This window comes from Scleropages formosus, chromosome 9 (genome assembly GCF_900964775.1).
Source record: "Scleropages formosus chromosome 9, fSclFor1.1, whole genome shotgun sequence".
Taxonomy (NCBI): Eukaryota; Metazoa; Chordata; class Actinopteri; order Osteoglossiformes; family Osteoglossidae; genus Scleropages; species Scleropages formosus.
Genome location: NC_041814.1, coordinates 26,992,471 through 27,010,356, shown reverse-complemented (window position 1 = coordinate 27,010,356; position 17,886 = coordinate 26,992,471). Strand labels below are relative to the sequence as shown.

General features: G+C 46.5%; 2 protein-coding genes across 5 annotated transcripts in view; both read right to left on the bottom strand.

Moving 5' to 3' along the window:
• Positions 1–566: 566 nt before the first annotated feature.
• enosf1 (enolase superfamily member 1) lies at positions 567–11,643 on the bottom strand. 4 transcript variants are annotated; one of them, XM_029254493.1, is made up of 16 exons: positions 11,214–11,635; positions 11,057–11,159; positions 9,710–9,825; positions 8,284–8,370; positions 6,693–6,719; positions 6,518–6,590; positions 6,357–6,395; positions 5,880–5,962; positions 4,537–4,571; positions 3,992–4,079; positions 3,316–3,450; positions 3,136–3,177; positions 2,324–2,453; positions 1,579–1,678; positions 1,233–1,314; positions 567–881 (listed from the first exon to the last, which is right to left on the bottom strand). In XM_029254493.1, exons 1-16 carry the CDS (start codon positions 11,442–11,444, stop codon positions 774–776), a joined length of 1,479 nt encoding a protein of 492 aa, XP_029110326.1. In that variant the 5' UTR covers positions 11,445–11,635; the 3' UTR covers positions 567–773. The 4 variants fall into 4 exon arrangements, with proteins under 4 accessions (XP_029110326.1, XP_029110323.1, XP_029110324.1 ...); XM_029254490.1 differs by having other exon boundaries at positions 11,358–11,632; XM_029254491.1 differs by lacking the exon at positions 567–881 and having other exon boundaries at positions 1,234–1,314; positions 3,279–3,450; positions 11,358–11,639.
• Positions 11,644–13,995: 2,352 nt separating this feature from the next.
• The window catches only part of yes1 (YES proto-oncogene 1, Src family tyrosine kinase), a 33,983-nt gene continuing 30,092 nt past the window's right edge, over positions 13,996–17,886 (bottom strand). Inside the window, exons 11-12 of the mRNA XM_018756845.2 lie at positions 17,289–17,420; positions 13,996–14,766 (exon numbers count right to left, since the gene is read on the bottom strand). Coding sequence (XP_018612361.1) covers positions 14,558–14,766; positions 17,289–17,420 — 341 coding nt within the window. The 3' untranslated portion in view covers positions 13,996–14,557. The remainder of the gene's footprint in view (positions 14,767–17,288; positions 17,421–17,886) is intronic.

Genomic DNA, 17,886 nt, shown 5'->3' with positions numbered 1-17,886 from the left:
CACAACTGAAAGAGTAGAATCATTTTTATTATATTAATTCATTTAGCCGACACTTTTCTATACCGCCAATCATTTACAGAGCTGTGTAATTTTGACTGTCTGTTCAAGGTAAGTACCTTGATCAAGGGCACTCCCGCAGGGGGAGGCATTCGAACCTGGGTCCTGCGAGTTCCAAGGAAGGAGGGACAAGGTGAAGGTCTGGGAATGGCCATGTGTTCCCCAATCAGAAAAATACCTTTTATGTTTGGTTTTCTAATTAATTTTAGGAGACATTTTTCATGTGTCAACTAGTTTTTGTTCATAAAAAGAATTCATTCAATCCTGTTCCATCAGTAATTTTTTTAACTGGACAATTTCGTGGAACGAATTCATTGTGTGATGCGACACAGGTGTACAGCCAGGACTGGGACAGCTGGTAGCGTAGTGGTTATAGTGGCTGCCTTTGGACCCAAAGGTCACAGGTTTGAGCCCCACCTCTGGCTGTAGTACCCTTGAGCAAGTTAGGTACCCTAAATTGTTCCAGTAAAATTACCCAGCTGTATAAATGGGTAAATAACTGTAAGCTTGTAATAATGCTAACATTGTAAGCTGCTTTGGAGAAGAATGTCAGCTAAATGAGTAAATGTACAATTCTGTCAGCTAACTTAAAATGCGACAGCGAATAAAAAGAAGCATTTCTCGTAATTATATTTAAGAAGAGGATCAGTGATTAAAGTCGATAAAGTTAATATTCCGAATGGCTCAGCAGCCTGGAGACACTTTATGGGTTCGGCTCAGGTCCGGTGCCCCCTGGTGGCCTGGAGGGTTTGCCACACCTCACCCTGAGGGTATTGGTATCTTCTCACAGATTCCTCCCGCATCTCCGTGGAGTATCCAGGGTCCTGTTGGACACAAACACAACGTTCGACGCAATTAAACGAGTTCTTTGTTAGGAGCCTTCATCATATAAATCGAGAAAATTTTACTGATCCCCAAGGAAACTGCACCAGGCTACAGCAGCATAGATACACCAACACCGTTAATTCATTTAGTTGCTTAGATTAATTTATCCCATTGTACTTAGATGACAACTTTTAAATTAAAAAAAAAAAATCTACACAGTTGGATCATTTTGGTGAATAATCTGGGTTCACCGTCTCACTCAATGGAACTACAGCGCCAGTCCAAACTACATGGACACGTGAAGGCATTCAAAATGACGGAAAAGGGCCTGGTCCGGTTCGATATCTCACCTTGGGCGGCACGTAGCAGGCGTTGCGGATCACGACGGGGCTTTTGAAGTGCTCGTGGAGATGGTCCACGTACTCGCACATCCTGCGGAAAGGTCAGCCTGGTAATATCCTACTATAAGGCGTGAGCCGTGCGACACAGGTAAACCACAGGTGAGAAATGGAGCCCATGAAAAGTGTTTTTTTTTTTTTTAAATAAATAAATAAATAAATAAATAACAGGTGTGTGTCCGAGTGTAGGATCACGTCCTACACCCGGACACTCACCTGTTTTTTGTTTTGTTTTTTTTTGCCTCGTGGTGAAGTGTATTACCCGAGGTGTGACCCTACCCTACACCCGGACACTCACCTGTTCTGGAGGCTGGCCGACACAGAGATGTAGTCAAAGAGGATCAGGTGCCGGACCAGCTCGCAGAGCCCGACGCCGCCGGCATGGGGGCACACGGGCACTGGCGGGAGAACGTTACCGCACTCTCAACCACGTTACCATGGTACGAGTTCACGGGTTGGTGCGATGAGCTGGGATTCCCCCCTCAGACGATGCACATAGCTTAGACTTCAACAGTAAAATATAATAAACAGTCACGTGGCCGTAAAGGCGCCCCGCAGAACACGTCCCGCACGATGAAAATCGGATACAGTAACGATATAGGAAAACAGAGGCGCTTTAGCTTGCGCCAAAGCCTTTGGCTCAATGGAGATGGATTTTTGCCCCTCGCATGAGCCATTTTTCCCAATAATCAGGCGTGCTGTACGTCAGTCACTGTTCTGAAACGCAAAGACACGGATTCTGTGTAAATAATACTTCAACCGTACATTGGCACTATTTTAAATCAAAGTTTTCCAAACATGTGCAGGACCACTTCAAATCTCGCTCGGAGGCATCGCCACCGTTAAAGTTTTATGGGAAATACACAGAGCAGTTGGTCATAATCCAGAAACCTTTAAGGAACTCACTGAGTAATTGATTGACTCATTGATGGCGTCTTATAGATTTCAGTGCCGCGCCGAGCCTCCTCTTCTTCGGCGGGGTGTTAAAACGGAGCTGGAAGCCCGAGAGTGAATGGGGGAGGGGGGGGGGGGGCATCGCTCACCATGGAATTTGCAGGCCATCAGAATCACGGCCAGGTTCTCGTTGACGCTGCCCAGGCGACAGCTGTCGATCTGCACGAACTGCAGTGCGGAGGCCTGCAGCAGCTGCTTGAACATCACGCGGTTGTGGCACTGGGTGAGGGGGTCGGGAGGTCAAAGGTCGGGGACACCGTACCGCATATGGTCTCATTCACCAGTACGCAAAGATTAGTTACTCAATGCATACATCTGATGTATAATTATTCATGCTGAATTATAATGAGTGAGAATAGAGCTGCATAACACTAATATGCACAGAATTTTTTTCACTGGGTTGGAATTTTGCAGCTAACCTACATGAAACACCCCCTCTCCCCATGGTACAGATACACCACTGACATGCAGCAAGTATCATCATCATTATTATCATTACTATTATTATTAATAATAATAATAATAATAAGAAGAAGAAGCAGCATCATTTATCTGACACCCTTCTCCCAAGTGACTTCGGATGTGAGGTTGTACACTAAGCTACTTATAGAGATTTACCATTGATACAGCATGGTAAATTTTACTGTATAAATTCAGGATGAGCATTTTGCTCAAGGGTACTGGAGCAGGGATTTGAACTCAGGTCCTTTGGCTGCAGCATGCAGCTCTAACCACTACACCCCCTGCTGTTACACACTATTATATTTACGAGGCTGCTTATTCACACAGCTGAATATTTCCTGACTGTGGCACATAAGCTCATTTGTACCCCTAGAGAGCTCAGATCAGCCCCTTGACTGCTGCTCCACCCATGTGAGAGGTTCCGTGTCATGTGACTCACCTGCTCCCCGGTGGCCACACCGATGCCCAACGGTGCCAGGGCCTGGAACACACACACACACACACACACACACACACACACAAACAGCTCAAACCCTGAACTCTGGGGATGACATGCTGGGCTCCTTAATGTATGACCCGTACCCAGATCCAGGCCCTCCTCCACCCTGCCGGGCCACACCTTGGAGATGACGGCGTGACCGAGGATGTCGTCTGGGGACGTGGGCTCCTCGATCCACAGCGGTTTGAACTCTGCCAGGTGGGACACCCAGGTTATGGCTTCCTGAACATCCCACCTCTGGTTGGCATCAATCATCTGGAACAGATGGGAGATGAGAGCCCAAGAAAGGATCCTTTGCATTAATTCATTTATCTGACACTTCTCTCCAAAGTCATCTATAGTGCTGAGCAACTGTACTTACACCAATTTACTCATTTATACACCTGGGCAATTTTTACCGTAGCAATTCGGGGTAAGTACGGTGACTGACTGCAACAGAAGGTACAGCAGAAGTTTCCGTGCATCTCAACCACCTGCATCTGCCTCCTTTCTTTAGTCTGGACTTTTGCTGTCCGCACCCTGAGACAACGGTCTGATCAGCAGGTGGCGTAGTGGTCAGAGCCGCCACCTCGACTCAAAGGATGCAAAGGACTCAGGTTTGAATCCCACCTCTTACCGTAGTACTTTGTCAAGGTACTTACCTTGAACTGACATGGTAAAAATTGCCCATCTGTATAAATGGTTAAATCATCAATAGCTCAACACTAAGTTACATTGTGTTATATTTAAATTGATTAATTTAGAAGCCAATCGAGGAGGGGGATGCGAGCAAAGGGGACCCGTGGGAAATCCGTACCAGGGTGTTGTCGGGTCCAATCATCTGTCGAACAAGCCTGCAGCGGCGAACGTCGTCCTGTAGATCGGCCCCCACCTTCACCTTAAACCTGCAGAGAGGAACAGGCACTGTAACCCCCACCGTCACGGCCCGTAATGTCCTCAACACGTCTCTCAGAAGAGGTGACACTTTAACCACCGGGGCCAGGGCGCCTACACTAGGAGTAGGGTGGGAAGAAACTGGGTGACTCTCTTTATTAATTACACCCCCACCCTCACAGCTCCATGTACATTCATTTGGCAGAGAGACACTAATCGACCACGATTTATGGGGCTTAAATGCAGTAAGTGCAAAATTGTAACTTTCCTCCGCACTGAGCAGCAGAAAGTAATTACTAGGAGGCGGCAAACACGCCCCTCTGATGGGCGGGTGTCACGTGCCAATTGGTCGACGTTGCCGCACTGCAGCAGGAACGCGATGCGTTCGGGACGTTCATTCTAAAATGCCAGATGAGTTCGATACCAGGATATGAACTGGGAAGATAGGAAAGAACAAGATGCTCTCACCTGGTCCAGTCGTGGCTGAGCGCCTTGGTGCAGAGCTACGGAGGCAGAGGAACACAAAAGTCACCTTCAGGCACAAGCTGGGAAAATAAACTTCACGACAAGAATGAGCAGCAACTGCTCCTGGCTACACCTCCATATAACCTGGTGTTCACAGAACATCTTCTAAAGCTGGACTGCTCGTTATCAAGGGCCACAATATTGGGTGTTTAAGAGTTGACATTTTCATGTGTCTCGGTGACACCTGAAACACCAGGTCTGGTGACATACATCCAGTCAAGTACCATCATACAGCAATTAGGAGCCGAGGCTCAGCGAAGACCAGCACACCCCGGAGACCTCAAGAAGCAGAGGTGTGCATTCCTGGTCCAAACACCAGAAACTGCAGTAATTTCCTATAGTAGATTAAGTGAAATTAATAATTATGGTTTGGAGTAGGAAAAAAGGACAGAAACATTTCCAGCGCCCCAAGAGAATGGTTGTTTGGCCGTTGGTGTTCCCTTCTTTCAGCAGAGGTCTCCAGAGCTGGACGTTCTCAGTTTGTGCATGTTTTCTAGGTATCTTCAAATACTCAAGAGGAGGAGAGAAAGCTAAGAGAAGTAAATCGAGAGTCAGGCAGAGTGAAAATTTATGCTTACACTGACCCTCCAAGGACCTAGAAAAATATGATCCTTGAAGATCAGCGGGTACACTGGTTTTCACTCAACCTAAGCTATTTAACTTTCTACTGAAGTACACTAATAGTAAAAAATCTGAGTACAGCCGCTTTAACTCAGATTGGCAATAGCAAAAAAAAAAAAAACTGGATGTTTACGGAATAATGTTGGTCTTACGGACCAGTGAATCAAAACGTGAAATATCTGGATCCAAGCAGCGAGTGTTTGTAAGACTCAGACAGGGTGACCGCATGAGTGGTTCCCACTGTCCCGCATGGCGGTGGCAGTGTGATGCTGTGGGGCTACTTTGCTGGCAATGCAATTGGTCATCTTTGGGGATCTCAATCAGCATGACTACAGCACACATACTTCAGACACATGATGTGCCATCAGGGTTACGGGTAGTTGGCCAGGCCTTCATTCCTCACCATGACACCAACCTGAAACACAACTCAGAGTTGTGCAAGAACTATCTGGAGAAGAAGGAAAGTGAGAGGCAATGGAAACTGATGACCTGGGAAAAACCAGTCTCCACAAAGTGTACTCAAAACTTTTCACTGGTATTGTAGCTAACTGGAGAGTTAAAGTGAAGTTGAAATTAAATGTTCTGCTGGAACCTCTTGAAATCCTTGAAAACGGGGGTTGGTTATGTGTAATGTAGGGAAACGGGTGTAAGAGTGTGACAGAAACCTCCTTGAGCTGCTGGTCCGAGTAGCCAATCCAAGCGCAGGACGTTGTGTAGGCAGGGTAGCCGTCCCTCAGCATTTCCTCCTCTAAGGTTCAACGGAAGAGACATCCCACATGAGATTCTCAATTACATTATCCAGATTCATTCAAATCAGGGCACGGGCGATATGAGAAAGGCACGTCTAAGTGCCGTGCAATGTGTGCAAGTCCAGTCCAAGTACAAGAGGGTCAGAAAAACAGCAAACTGAAAAATCTTAGCAGTACATCTTACTTTAACATTTAATAATTCATCAGAGGTAGTGAACTGGAGCAGTTAACGTAGCCATTACAGTCAAACTGCAAAAAGTGGTGAGGAAAAATAAGCAGGAGTAAACAAAGCAAGAACTCTACCACTCAAAAGTATGAGATGCAACCTCAACACTACTGCGCAAGTACGTTCATGGTCACAAGTGCTTACATGCTTCTTGCATGCTTACATACCTCTCTGGCATTTGCCCTCCTGAGCCTTCACAAGAATATCTAGGGGGACATCAAAAGGCAGAGATGATGATCTTGACATGAAGGACTGCGAAGCGAGGGAGTCACGCACAAGGAAGCGAACGAGGAGAAACGGGCGATGACGTGGCTGGAGAAACACCCACCCAGGGCCTCCTCCTCCGTCAGGGCGTCCGTGATGTATCTGAAGTCGATGCACGATACAAGCTTCCTCGGTTCCTGGCAAGAGGAGACACCCGTGAAGGTTTGTACGGCTGCCCTGGTGGCGTAAGAAAAAAAGGCAGACATCTGAACGTGGCGACATTCAGCGGACTCACTCACCATGTCCACGAGCAGCTTCCAAAGCGGCTGAAGACAATGGAAAGACAGAAGCAAAACAGTGACGCATTTGCAAAAAGCATAATGCATCACATCATCATCTGAACCGCTTGTCCCATACGGGGTCGCAGGGAACCGGAGCCGAACCCGGCAACACAAGGCGTAAGGCCGGAGGGGGAGGGGACACACCCAGGACGGGACGCCAGTCCGTCGCAAGGCACCCCGAGCGGGACTCGAACCCCAGACCCACCGGAGAGCAGGACCCGGCCCAACCCACTGCGCCCCCCAAAAAGCATAATATAAAAATATAAAATACTTTTAAGCATAAGAATAAAACAGAACAATTCACAGCTAGTTCTGAACTTAAAACGTACAGAATTACGATGAGCCGGATTTACGATGACCATTCCGTTAACCTTATAATATTTTTGGGTCTCGAGTTTTGGCTGTAACGTCTGACGACGACAACTCCATCTGCTGTACGATAACATCGACCGGGTGCAACGCACCGCGTTTCGTACCGATTCAGCGAATCTATCGGCGATTTGCATTTTAATTACAGAAACGTTGTTTTCTTTACAGCATGTTTCCCTCTTGATTCCATTTAAGTTACAATTGTTTCTTACATTAGCTTTACACTGTAAGTTGCTTTAGAGATGTAACAAATATGGTCCGCGTACATTGCCTTCATTCGATTTTCCATTTAATATCGAAAGCAGGAAAATGAGAAAATTGGCTTTTTATAGCTTCTGAGCACAAACACAAACGAAAAGGACTCGTTTATTCATTTTCTCTTTTCGTTTAATCGTACGAAGTGTAGAAATCAAAATCTCACAATACCAAATATGATGAATGCCCTAAAGTGCACTATATTTCCCATCTGACAAGTAGCTTAACCTAGAACTTCACGTTGCTTTTAACTGCTGCGCTTAATTACTAATAAGATTCTTAAGTAGCACCCGAAAAATCCTGCCGATTTCCTCGGTGGACACGTAATCCTCTCTTACTGTCACTCTCTTGCTGCTTTTGAAAAGCACCTAGTGATCCATATTGATTTACAAATAACTCAGAGCGAAGGCAGCATGTTCGACGAAGCCAACGATGGAATTACGCGCCGTTTCAATTACTTTACGCCCGGGTTGTTCAAGAATACCACGAAACGAAATAACTCAAAGTCAGAAAACAGGACGGCACGAAACTACAAATGAGGCACATTTGAAATATTTTACATTTTGAGCAAAAAAACGCTTTTTAAACATAGCTAATTCGTCATTTGTTTTACATTTTGAAAACAAAAAACTAACGAAGGCATCGGAATTCACATTTTGTTTTTCAATTTCTAATCAAAAAACGAACGAACGCAACGCACACGGACCAGATATTCACATTTGTTTGTTTAAGCCCATAGCGGCTGATGAATACATAAAGAAGCAGCAAGGGCTGAAGAACGAAATGTCCAACCCTCTGGACTTCGGACTCTTTTTCTGCACATCGTTTTGACATTTGACATCTACATGCAGGAGAACCTTTGTCCCAGCAGCGTCAGGCCTGGGGAATGCGTGCAGGAAAGGGTCACGTGATGGATGAGACTTACCTTGCCCTCCACCCTGGCCCAGAGATCCCAGACGGCGTTGAGGACGGCGGCCGTCGCCAGCTGGATGACGCCCTTCTCGGGACCTATCTGTCCAAGGGGACATCGCAGCACAGATCAGCCCAACACGGGTCCACTCCGCCGAAGGGTCTGCCCTGTCCCAGTGGACGCTGGAACTCATCTGAACCCAAGAGGTCTTCACCCGGGTTCAGGAGATCTGCTAACATTCTCTCTTTAATCCACGCGGCAAAGAACCTATAACCAACGCTTTATAAAAAGAACGTCCAAATCCCAGCCGCTTCGTCCTGGGTCAAATAACATTAACCAAAACTATTATTTTTAATAATAATTACCATTTTATATGGGGCAGCAGGTGGTTGTACTTGTCGCCGTGCAATCAAACGATGTTGGTTTGTGTCACGCCTACCGCTGTGGTACCCTTGACCAAGGTGCTTACCCTGAATTGCTCCAGTTAAATCACCCAGCTGTCTAAATGGGTAAATCAGTGCTTAGTATACAAACCAAACCATGTAAATGCCTTTGAAGAATTGGGTCAGCTAAATGAACAAATACATAAATACAATTTTTTTTATTCAAAGTTAAATAGCTTTACGAGACACAGCTTTTAAACACTTTCATACACATCTACATATTTTACTGACCCACTTTGACTGAGCTGCAAATATATTTATTCATTTATTATTATTTTTCTCCACAACATTAAGCTACTTATGATTATTTACACATTTATACAGCTGGGTAATGTTACTGGAGCAATTTTTACAGTAAGTACCTTGCTCAAGGGTACTACAGCTGTAGGTGGGATTTGAACCTGCGACCTTGGGGTCCAAAGACAGCAGCTGAAACCTCTAACTGCTTTACTACCAGCTGCCCCACATAACAGCAGCTCCCATCTAGGGACTTGAACTGACACCTTTCTGGCTGCAACTCAATTTTTTTACTCACTGTACAGCTCACAATATTATTAACTTTTTACTTTCTAAACTGGCAGATAATTTTACAGTGATTTACCCATTTTTACTGGTTGCAACTTGTCATGATATCTAGTACCTTGATCACTGGTACTACAACGGAAGGCAGGACACATACTACAGATAATACTAATATTACTAATAATAATATTACTACTAATAATAACAATAATAATAATGACGACAACTCTTTCACCGAGCTATATGTTGTATGGAAATAAGTGCCTGCTAAATGAACACATGTAAATGTAAAAATGTATATAATAAAAGAGCAGGAGCACAAATATGAAGCAGAAGCTTTCAGAACACAAGGTGACCCCCCCAACCACTGTGCCACCTGCTATCCATCACCACATTTTCTAATGAGCAAAGGGCAGGAAGGGCTAGGGCGTCCATCCCCTTCCGGCCACGCGCTGCGGGAGGAGTGCGGCTCTCACCCATCTCATCTGTCCGTCGCTGGTCAGGAGGCGGTAGAAGGCGCGGAAATCGCCCACGATCTCCTGCAGGGTCCTGCCGACCACGAACGCGGACAGGGCCTCGACCGCACACACAACTGCAGCGGGAGTTCAAAGCAGAAACACTCATAATTTTTGCAATGTAATGTGGGCAGTGCGGGGAGCACAAAGAAAACAAACTCTAAACCTGGTTAAAGTGGAGCCTGTTTGTTTTTTTTTTTTTGCAATCCCAAGCAAAGAAACGGAAGCTGTAAGGACACACTGCGTTACTTTACTGCCACATTACAAAAAGGAGAAAAAGGATAGTGGGCACTTTTGTCATCATCTACATGTGAGGAATGACAAATGGAATCACACACATATACACTCATTTATACCCCCTCCCCCAGGGCAGCTGAGAGTCACCAGTTCACCTGAAACACACATCTTTGGAGTGTGGGAGGAAACCAGAGCATCCAATGGGGCAGATGGGGAGGAAAAGAGCCTGATTTCGAGAGGATCTTAAAATTTTTGATATTTAATAGCTTTTTACACTGTACTGAAGTGTTTTGATTAATTTAAATTATGTACGACCGGTCCATCGGTCGGTCGACGTTTTGAAACGATGATAAAGGAGCGGACAGATCCTGAGCTGCAGGCTACCGGATGCGTTCATATTGTAACGACCCCACGTTATTGTTTTAGGAGGGAGTGTGTGCTTAATGTAAATAGTTGCATTATGGGAAATAATGTTAAATGTGAGTGTAACCACTGGGGGCACTTCAGGAAGAAATGGTGAGTTAACTGTGGCCGCCAGTGTTTTATAGAGAGAGCCTGGAGGCCCTAGGTAGGCTAGGAAGGCGGGCTGTAAGCGCAGGTCCTGGAGGATACGGGGTCCTCGGACCGAGAGCATCATTTCCCTTGTGCCGGTGTTCGAATAAATCGTTTGTTACGAAGGCTGCCTCCGCGTCCTTCTTCGCCCCATCCAAACCTATGGCGCTGCACGCCACAATATATTGTGATGATCAGCTGAATGTCTCTGTGACCTGTGGTACAACTGTGGGCATGTGACACTTATGACAGAAATGTGACACTTTGGTTTCCTTCCCCTTCAGTATCTCGCTTTTAATGAGTTTAATAGGATTTTTCATAGGAAATGTTCCATTTGGGTTCTCCGGTGTTCGATGTGTTTTAAATGCTACTTTATTCTTTATTTCAAAAGTAAGTTGGGGGGGATTAATACCAGCAGAGGGCGCCAGAGAGTACACATGAATTGTGTATATAGTGTACCCCAGCTGCCTTTTGTTCACATGACATGAAAGGAGCACCGGAGACTCACGGAGTTCTTACCTACTTCTGTGCCTTTGCCCAGGGTGAAGGTCAGTCCATAGCCCTCGTGCCCCCCGTCCGTCTCGATGACCACATAAGCCACGGAGTAGTCCGGCTCTGTGTGCTACACGGCGAGTCACGTGATCGCAGCGCAACGCAAAGTGTGGATCTGCAGAACAAGCGGATCGCGTGCAAAGTGTGGATCCGTAGAACAAGTGGATGCGATCTGCACACTAAGCGTAAGCGGATCGAGCGCGGCCTCGCAGAACAAGTAAATCGCGGGAAGCTCCGGTTGAAAAGCGAGCGGAAGACGCGCGCTCACCATCGCGTCCGAGCCGTGCTGCTCCAGCGACGTGGGGAACCTCACGTCGCTCACGCGCAGCTGCACGATCGTGGTCGCCCCCGCCATGTCGGCTTGCGTCGGGGAGCCGCGAGACGCACTAGTCCTCGCGCCGCCGCCGCCCGTTCGCGCTTCCGCTGCTCCTCCTCGTTCTTCGCCGTTTCTGCGCCGCCTCCTGCTCGCCGCGATTGGCCGGGGTCGTCCGCCCCTCGAGCGCGCGCGCGTGGCCTCCGCGTGAGGGCAGCGCGCTGCCAGCTGGACCGTGGTACCTCAGGGTACGGATTGCGATCCAGTCTATGGAATTAGAGCAGGTAGAGGCCGGTGGATTCGGACGTGGGTCGAAATCCAGCTCAGTGTGCGTGGGGTCTACATGTTCTCCTTGTGCTCGCGTGGGTTTCCTCCCACAGTGCAAAGACGTGCTTTTCCATGGGTTGGTCACTCCAAGTTGGCCTTAGAGAGAGAGTGTGAGAGAGTGTGAGTGAGTGTGTGTGTGTGTGTGTGTGTGTGTGTGTGTGTGTGTGTGTGTGTGTGTGTGTGTGAGAGAGAGAGAGAAAGAAATTGCCCTGTGATGGACCGCCGTCCCACCTTATGGATCCAGGATAGGCTCCAGAGCACTGTGACCCTGCCTTAGAATAGGTGATTAGCAGTAGTGGAAAAATCACAGCATTTAACCAAGTGACCGTTATTTACAGAGCTGGTTATTCCTACTGTATCAATTCAGGGTTAAGTACCTTCACAAGGGGAACAGCGGCAGCGAGAGTGGGGGACTCAAACCAACAAGCCTCACATTACTCCGTACCCACATTCTTGACAATTATCGGAGACAAACCTTCCTTCCCCCCCAAAAAATTACTCCATGTTTAACAAGACACCAGGTATTCCTGAACAATACACTGCAGGTGAGCACAAGATTAGTAGGTGTGTATATACACACAACCTTCCCCACACAATACAATAACTTTTACCACACACACATTGTCTGAAACCCTTTGTCCCGTGCGGGGAGCCGGAGCCTAACCCAGCAACGCAAGGCTGGGGGACGGACGGACAGACAGACAGACGGACACACACACACAGGATGGGACGCCAATCCATCGCAAGGCACCCCAAGCGCGACTCGAACCCCAGACCCACCAGAGAGCAGGACCCGGTCAAACCCGCTGCGCCACCGCACCCATGTAACTGAGGATGGATTCCTTTGTATTCACAAGATTGTGATGCTTCTCACTTGTTTCAACAGAGTAGTAATGAATTATTTGCTGCAAAATAATGAATAGAGAAAATATTTACAGTTCATCAGGGAAATTCTTTTTTTTTTTTACAGGTTTTGCTCATAGAAAAGTAACTACAATTACCAATAGGAGGAGGAAAGTCTGCTGTGGATTTAACAAATTAAAGCTTTATAGTATTAAAAATGCTACCCAACAAGGTAAAAGCATGAAATGTTTTATTTTGTTTTCCCCACTGTACAATTTTTTCAGGTTAGTAAATGAAACATTGCAATAACCTTTTATTATTACTCTTACCAGTCATTGAAACCCATAGTTTTGTGCCCTCTTATTTAAAACTTTTCCTTAGAAAAGAGGAGGGGGGGAGAAAAAAAAAAAAAAAAAAAAAGGTTTTCATAACTGTACAAAGCCCTTGTAAAAATCCGTGCCCCGACTGAAGGGAGCAGGACACTCAGAAAACACATCACTTGTCTGAGGGTTTGAGTGGAAAAAGAAAGACGAACACAGAAACCTGCTGACATGTGGATGAGAACAGGTATGATTTCTTGGGAAAAGGTTGCAGCTCGCAGCACGCCATCGATGGCGGACCCCACGTCGTGTAAAATTACTGGAACATTATGAAAATTCCACACATTAAAAATGCAAAGCTTAAAAATGAACTTGTAGGATATGCGTGACACTGCCTGATCGAACAGCCTGTCGCTCGAACCCACGGTCGCACCATTAGCCCTCCCATCACATCGCTGCAGCGCATGTCCCCTGGAATTCCTTCGGCTCATTTTTCTTCCGTTTCATCTCACTCGTTCCTTTATCCTTGCACTTTTTCTCCATTGCTACAGGATATTTCATTGATTAAGAGTCGAACAGCAGAGTCTCTCTCTCAGGACTCAAACCTGCAACATTCAGGTTTACAAATCCAGGTTTTTAAGCACTATTCAATATCCTGCCCGACTTACAGATTGTATATAGATTTAACAAACCTATAGTTAAAAAAAAAAATGAAATGTGGGACAAGTCTTTGCAAATGAACATTTGCAAAATTAAATGCACACACACAAACTTTGGCCAGATCAGCCATTGAGGTGAAGCCCTTGCTTCAAGTGGTAGATCAGAGATGCGTCCACCCGACATTTGGCATAAAGGACGAGGAAGGGCGACCCTCACCGGACTACGGAAACTTCTGGAACGATCCTGTAGTGTCACACAAATGATCCTGTCGACGTTTTGAAGATTTTGAAGATTCGCGACGGGGTCGACGGTCTAATCGGAACGCGGCTCTGCGTTTATACATTCACACAAAGGGAGGAACTAGTCCACATGGCAATGTCTGCTGACCAGATCTGTCTCGCACACAAAGGGCAGAGGAAATGGACCTGCCGGCAGAAGGCATGTGTGCCAAAAGCACTGCTTTTATTCTCTCTTCCCCAGTTCCTCGCTGCACCTTTTACTTAATCAGCATCTTAATGCGCATTCTGAACAGCTTCACGCAGCTGCCCTCTCGGTCAGTTCACAGTACGGAGCAACACGTTCGTGATTTTACAGGATTTAAACATTATACACTAAAATTGGTCACTTTGAAATGTACAGTTGAGCCAAGGTAAAAACAAAAAGGAAAAAAAATAATAAAATTGTCCATCGAACGAAGAACGTCTACTTGAAATAACCGTTGGCGATGTGTCCGGGATTAGCGACATGACACATATAACTGGGAAATTAAACTGAAAATTAAACTAATGAAATCGAAAGGTCTATGAAATGAAAAAAGAGCAGTGGTTTGTGCACCAGTCAAGTTTCCAGTTTGCCTTTTCACAGCCCACGACTTGTGGCTTGACGCTCTCGGGTTGTCCGGCCGCTGCGCCCCTGTCCCTGTTCGTCTCTCAGAGCGCGCCTTTCCTGAACGGCCCGGGGCGAGGCGAGGAGGCGGCGGGACGGCACGCAGCGGGGGTCGTGGCTCTACAAGTTGTCTCCCGGCTGGTACTGCGGCTCCGTGGCCGTGAAGTAATCCTCCAGGAAGGACTGGATGTACTCGAAGGTAGGCCGCTCATCTGGGTCCTTCTTCCACATTTGCTTCATCATCTCGTGGAGCGACTCGGGGCAACCCTGGGGGCAGGGCATGCGGTAACCCCGCTCCACCTGCTCCAGCACCTCGCGGTTCACCATGCCTGCCGGTGAGAGAGCAAGGATGGGGGGGGGTGGGGGTTACACACAAGATCCCTGGCACCGGACAATGGTGCGGAGCGGCAGTTGAACATCATTAGCTGCAAGGTGAGGAGCCTGAGCTTCTGTGGATTTGACAGCGAGCACTAACGGCACCGACGTTTGTTTCAAAGAGCACGGCTTTTCTCTTTAAGAGTAACTTTATGCGCATCTTAGTTTACCTTCATGGCCAACTCAGCACTGCTAAATGTTCTGAACCCTCCCTATTTAATGACAAAGATCTCAAAGGATCTACATTTACATATTTAGCTGATGCTCTTCTCCAAAGCCATTTGCAATGTTAAGCTACCTACAGTTATTTCCCCATTTATACAGCTGGGTAATTTTACTGGAGCACAAGTACATTGATCAAGGGTACAGAAGCTGGAGGTGGGAATTGAACCAGCAACATTTTGGTCCGAAGGCAGTAGCTTTAACCACTGTGTTACCAGTTGACCCGCTGACCCGCAAGGGCTACTCCACAACATGGTGCAGTGGTTGCTTGCACTGACGTCTGCTGAACAAAGAGTCCTGTATGGAGCAATAAATTCACAGAATCCCTTTTTTTTTTAAACAATAAGCATGAGCTGCTATACATTTAAAGCAGCAGGAAAAACGAGCAGTTATGGAACTCCTTTTGGTCTGACTGACATTGTGTTCGCCAAAACGTCAGCTGGTTTTCGATCATTAAAAATAAACAAGGCGGGGGGTTCGGGACAAAGTCAAGCCTGTGTCAGAGCACCGAGATGGGCGGAGTCACATACGGCAATGACATTTCTACAGCGCAGTTGCTGGGTCATTTAAAAATCCGTCCACCAAACCCTCACCCTGGAAGCTCAAAGGCAAGTGGGCAACCATGGTAACCGGGTTTCCAATAACATGCAGCTTCCATGCCATTAAGCCATCCACATTAATGGGCTTTGTTTCGAGAAGCACGACGCCAACTAAAAACGTCAGCGGTTTTGAACCTCGGTCCTGTGAGCTGTCAGCGTTTGGAGTTCACTGCTCTTTGGACTGCCTTAGGCGAGTATTCCGATTTCGGCTTCCACCTACATCCCTTCCCGCTCCTGACAGAGGAGCCGTTAAGATAATGTCATCATGTTAGATTTCATCTAAAGGTACAGAAGTATCCTTCGCAAAACCACACACATCAGTCCTTTAGCACTGGTGACAATATCATATTTCTCTCACACTTTTCTCCAAAGCAACTTGCTAAGTTATTTACCCATTTATACAGCCAGGTACTTTTACTGGAGTAGTTTAGGGTAAGTACCTTTCCTCAAGAGTACTGCAGCTGGAGGTGGGATTCAAACCTGCAACCTTGAGGTCCAAAGGCAGCAGCTCTAACCACTACACTACCAGCTGTGCCAAGCACATATAACTTTTAACATTTTGGCAAGAAGACAAAAACTTCGGATTTACACCGAAGTGCCGCAGGTGGAAGAACTGCCATTTCACAATGAGGACTGGTTCAGATCACACTCCAGCTCCAGTACCTTAAAGTACCTTAAGCTGAGCTGGGAGTTTTTTTTTTTTTTTTTTTAAAAAAAAAAGGGAAATCCTAACTGCATAAACCACTGTGAGCAACTTAACGTCACAAGCTGATCTAGAGAAAAAACAGCTAAATGAAAGAGTTAAAATTAAAAAAAGACGTCCAGTTCAACTACAGGAGTACATTACTAATTACTACATTACCAGTGTGTAGAGCTCTCTTTAGCGAGAGCTTTTCTCAAACACTGTACATGAAATACTGACTGTCCGTTTAAAAGTAAAACAGCCCCTTTGTAACAAACACTGCAGAAAGATGACAGTATGTATGTACGTATAAATAAATAAGTTAAGGAAATGAGGCGTGAGAGTGAGACAATGGAATAACCACATCCTTCCTTGTATCCTCCTGGGGTTGGAGAGATCAGATTCTCTCACGTTGTAAATGGCGTCACAGGACTGGAGCTGCTGTGTGTGTGTGTGCGTGCGCGAGTGGACAACTATCCCAAACATTTCCCATCACTTTGGTTATTTTTATGTAAGGGATACTGGTGTTAAGTTGTTTTTTAAAATAAATAAAAGGGTGATGAACACAATAATGGCCCTTAACATAAATATCGGTTAAGGAATTAAACTGAAGGAGATTGACAGTGATGTACCGTGTGCAAAAAATAGAACGCGTGATGCTCCACACACTCCTCAAGGTATGACTCGCACCGGTCTATCGTCTCAAAGTACACGCTATGACTCAGCCTCACCGCGAACTCAGGGCGATGGGGCAATAAACAAACCACGATGACCACATGCCAAGTTTGTAATGTACAGATCCAACACCACCTCCCCACCGTCAGGGCAGTACTTCCTCCACTACAGGCAGCAGGCTGGCTGCCAAAGAGAGACGTGCCATTATTTCCTTTGTCCCACCTTCCCCTCTGTAACTCCGCCCCTGACCGTAAGATTAAAAAAAAAAAACTCTGCTCCCGACCCCACCCACACTCACCTGGATAGGGCACCCGGCCCTTGGTGACCAGCTCCGTCAACAGGATGCCAAAGGACCACACGTCCGATTTGATGGTGAAGCGGCCGTACAGGGCGGCTTCGGGTGCCGTCCACTTGATGGGGAACTTGGCTCCTGTGTGCGGCAGAGGGGACAAACGTGGCGTGTTTAGCGAAGCGCGTGTCCTACCATCTGACCTCGCTAGGTGTCGCTAGAGAGCCTGAATATCCTGACTGCGCCACCGCGGCTGCAGAACCACTACTTGTCCCAGTCGATCCTCTATTCCTTTCCCTTGAGAGCACAGTTTGCGAAGCTTCAGATTACAGCTCTTAATGACGTAAACGGTTTCTCGTTTTCTCCCGTCTCCCTGCAGCAACTCAATGGCTAATTCCTTTGTCGTGTCAAATACGGTCGGTTCTGCCATTATGACACTGTCGTCTTCCTGTCCAACACTAACAAAAATATAAAACAAGAATCAAAAGAAAACAAGGAGTCGGGGCAGAGCCCATATAAAAGAGGATTCAGCACCAACAAAAAAACTGACAGTACACCTAAAGTTATAAAATGATACAAAACCAACAAAAATCCATCTACATGTAGC

Coding starts and splice junctions, on each gene's coding strand:
- enosf1 (XM_029254493.1), bottom strand. CDS start 11,444: ATGGCGGGGGCGACCACGATCGTGCAGCTGCGCGTGAGCGACGTGAGG. Junction 8,371..9,709: donor GCGACGGACAGATGAGATGG/GTGAGAGCCGCA, acceptor CCCCTTGGACAG/ATAGGTCCCGAGAAGGGCGT. Junction 2,454..3,135: donor GTGTGGCCACCGGGGAGCAG/GTGAGTCACATG, acceptor CCCCTCACCCAG/TGCCACAACCGCGTGATGTT.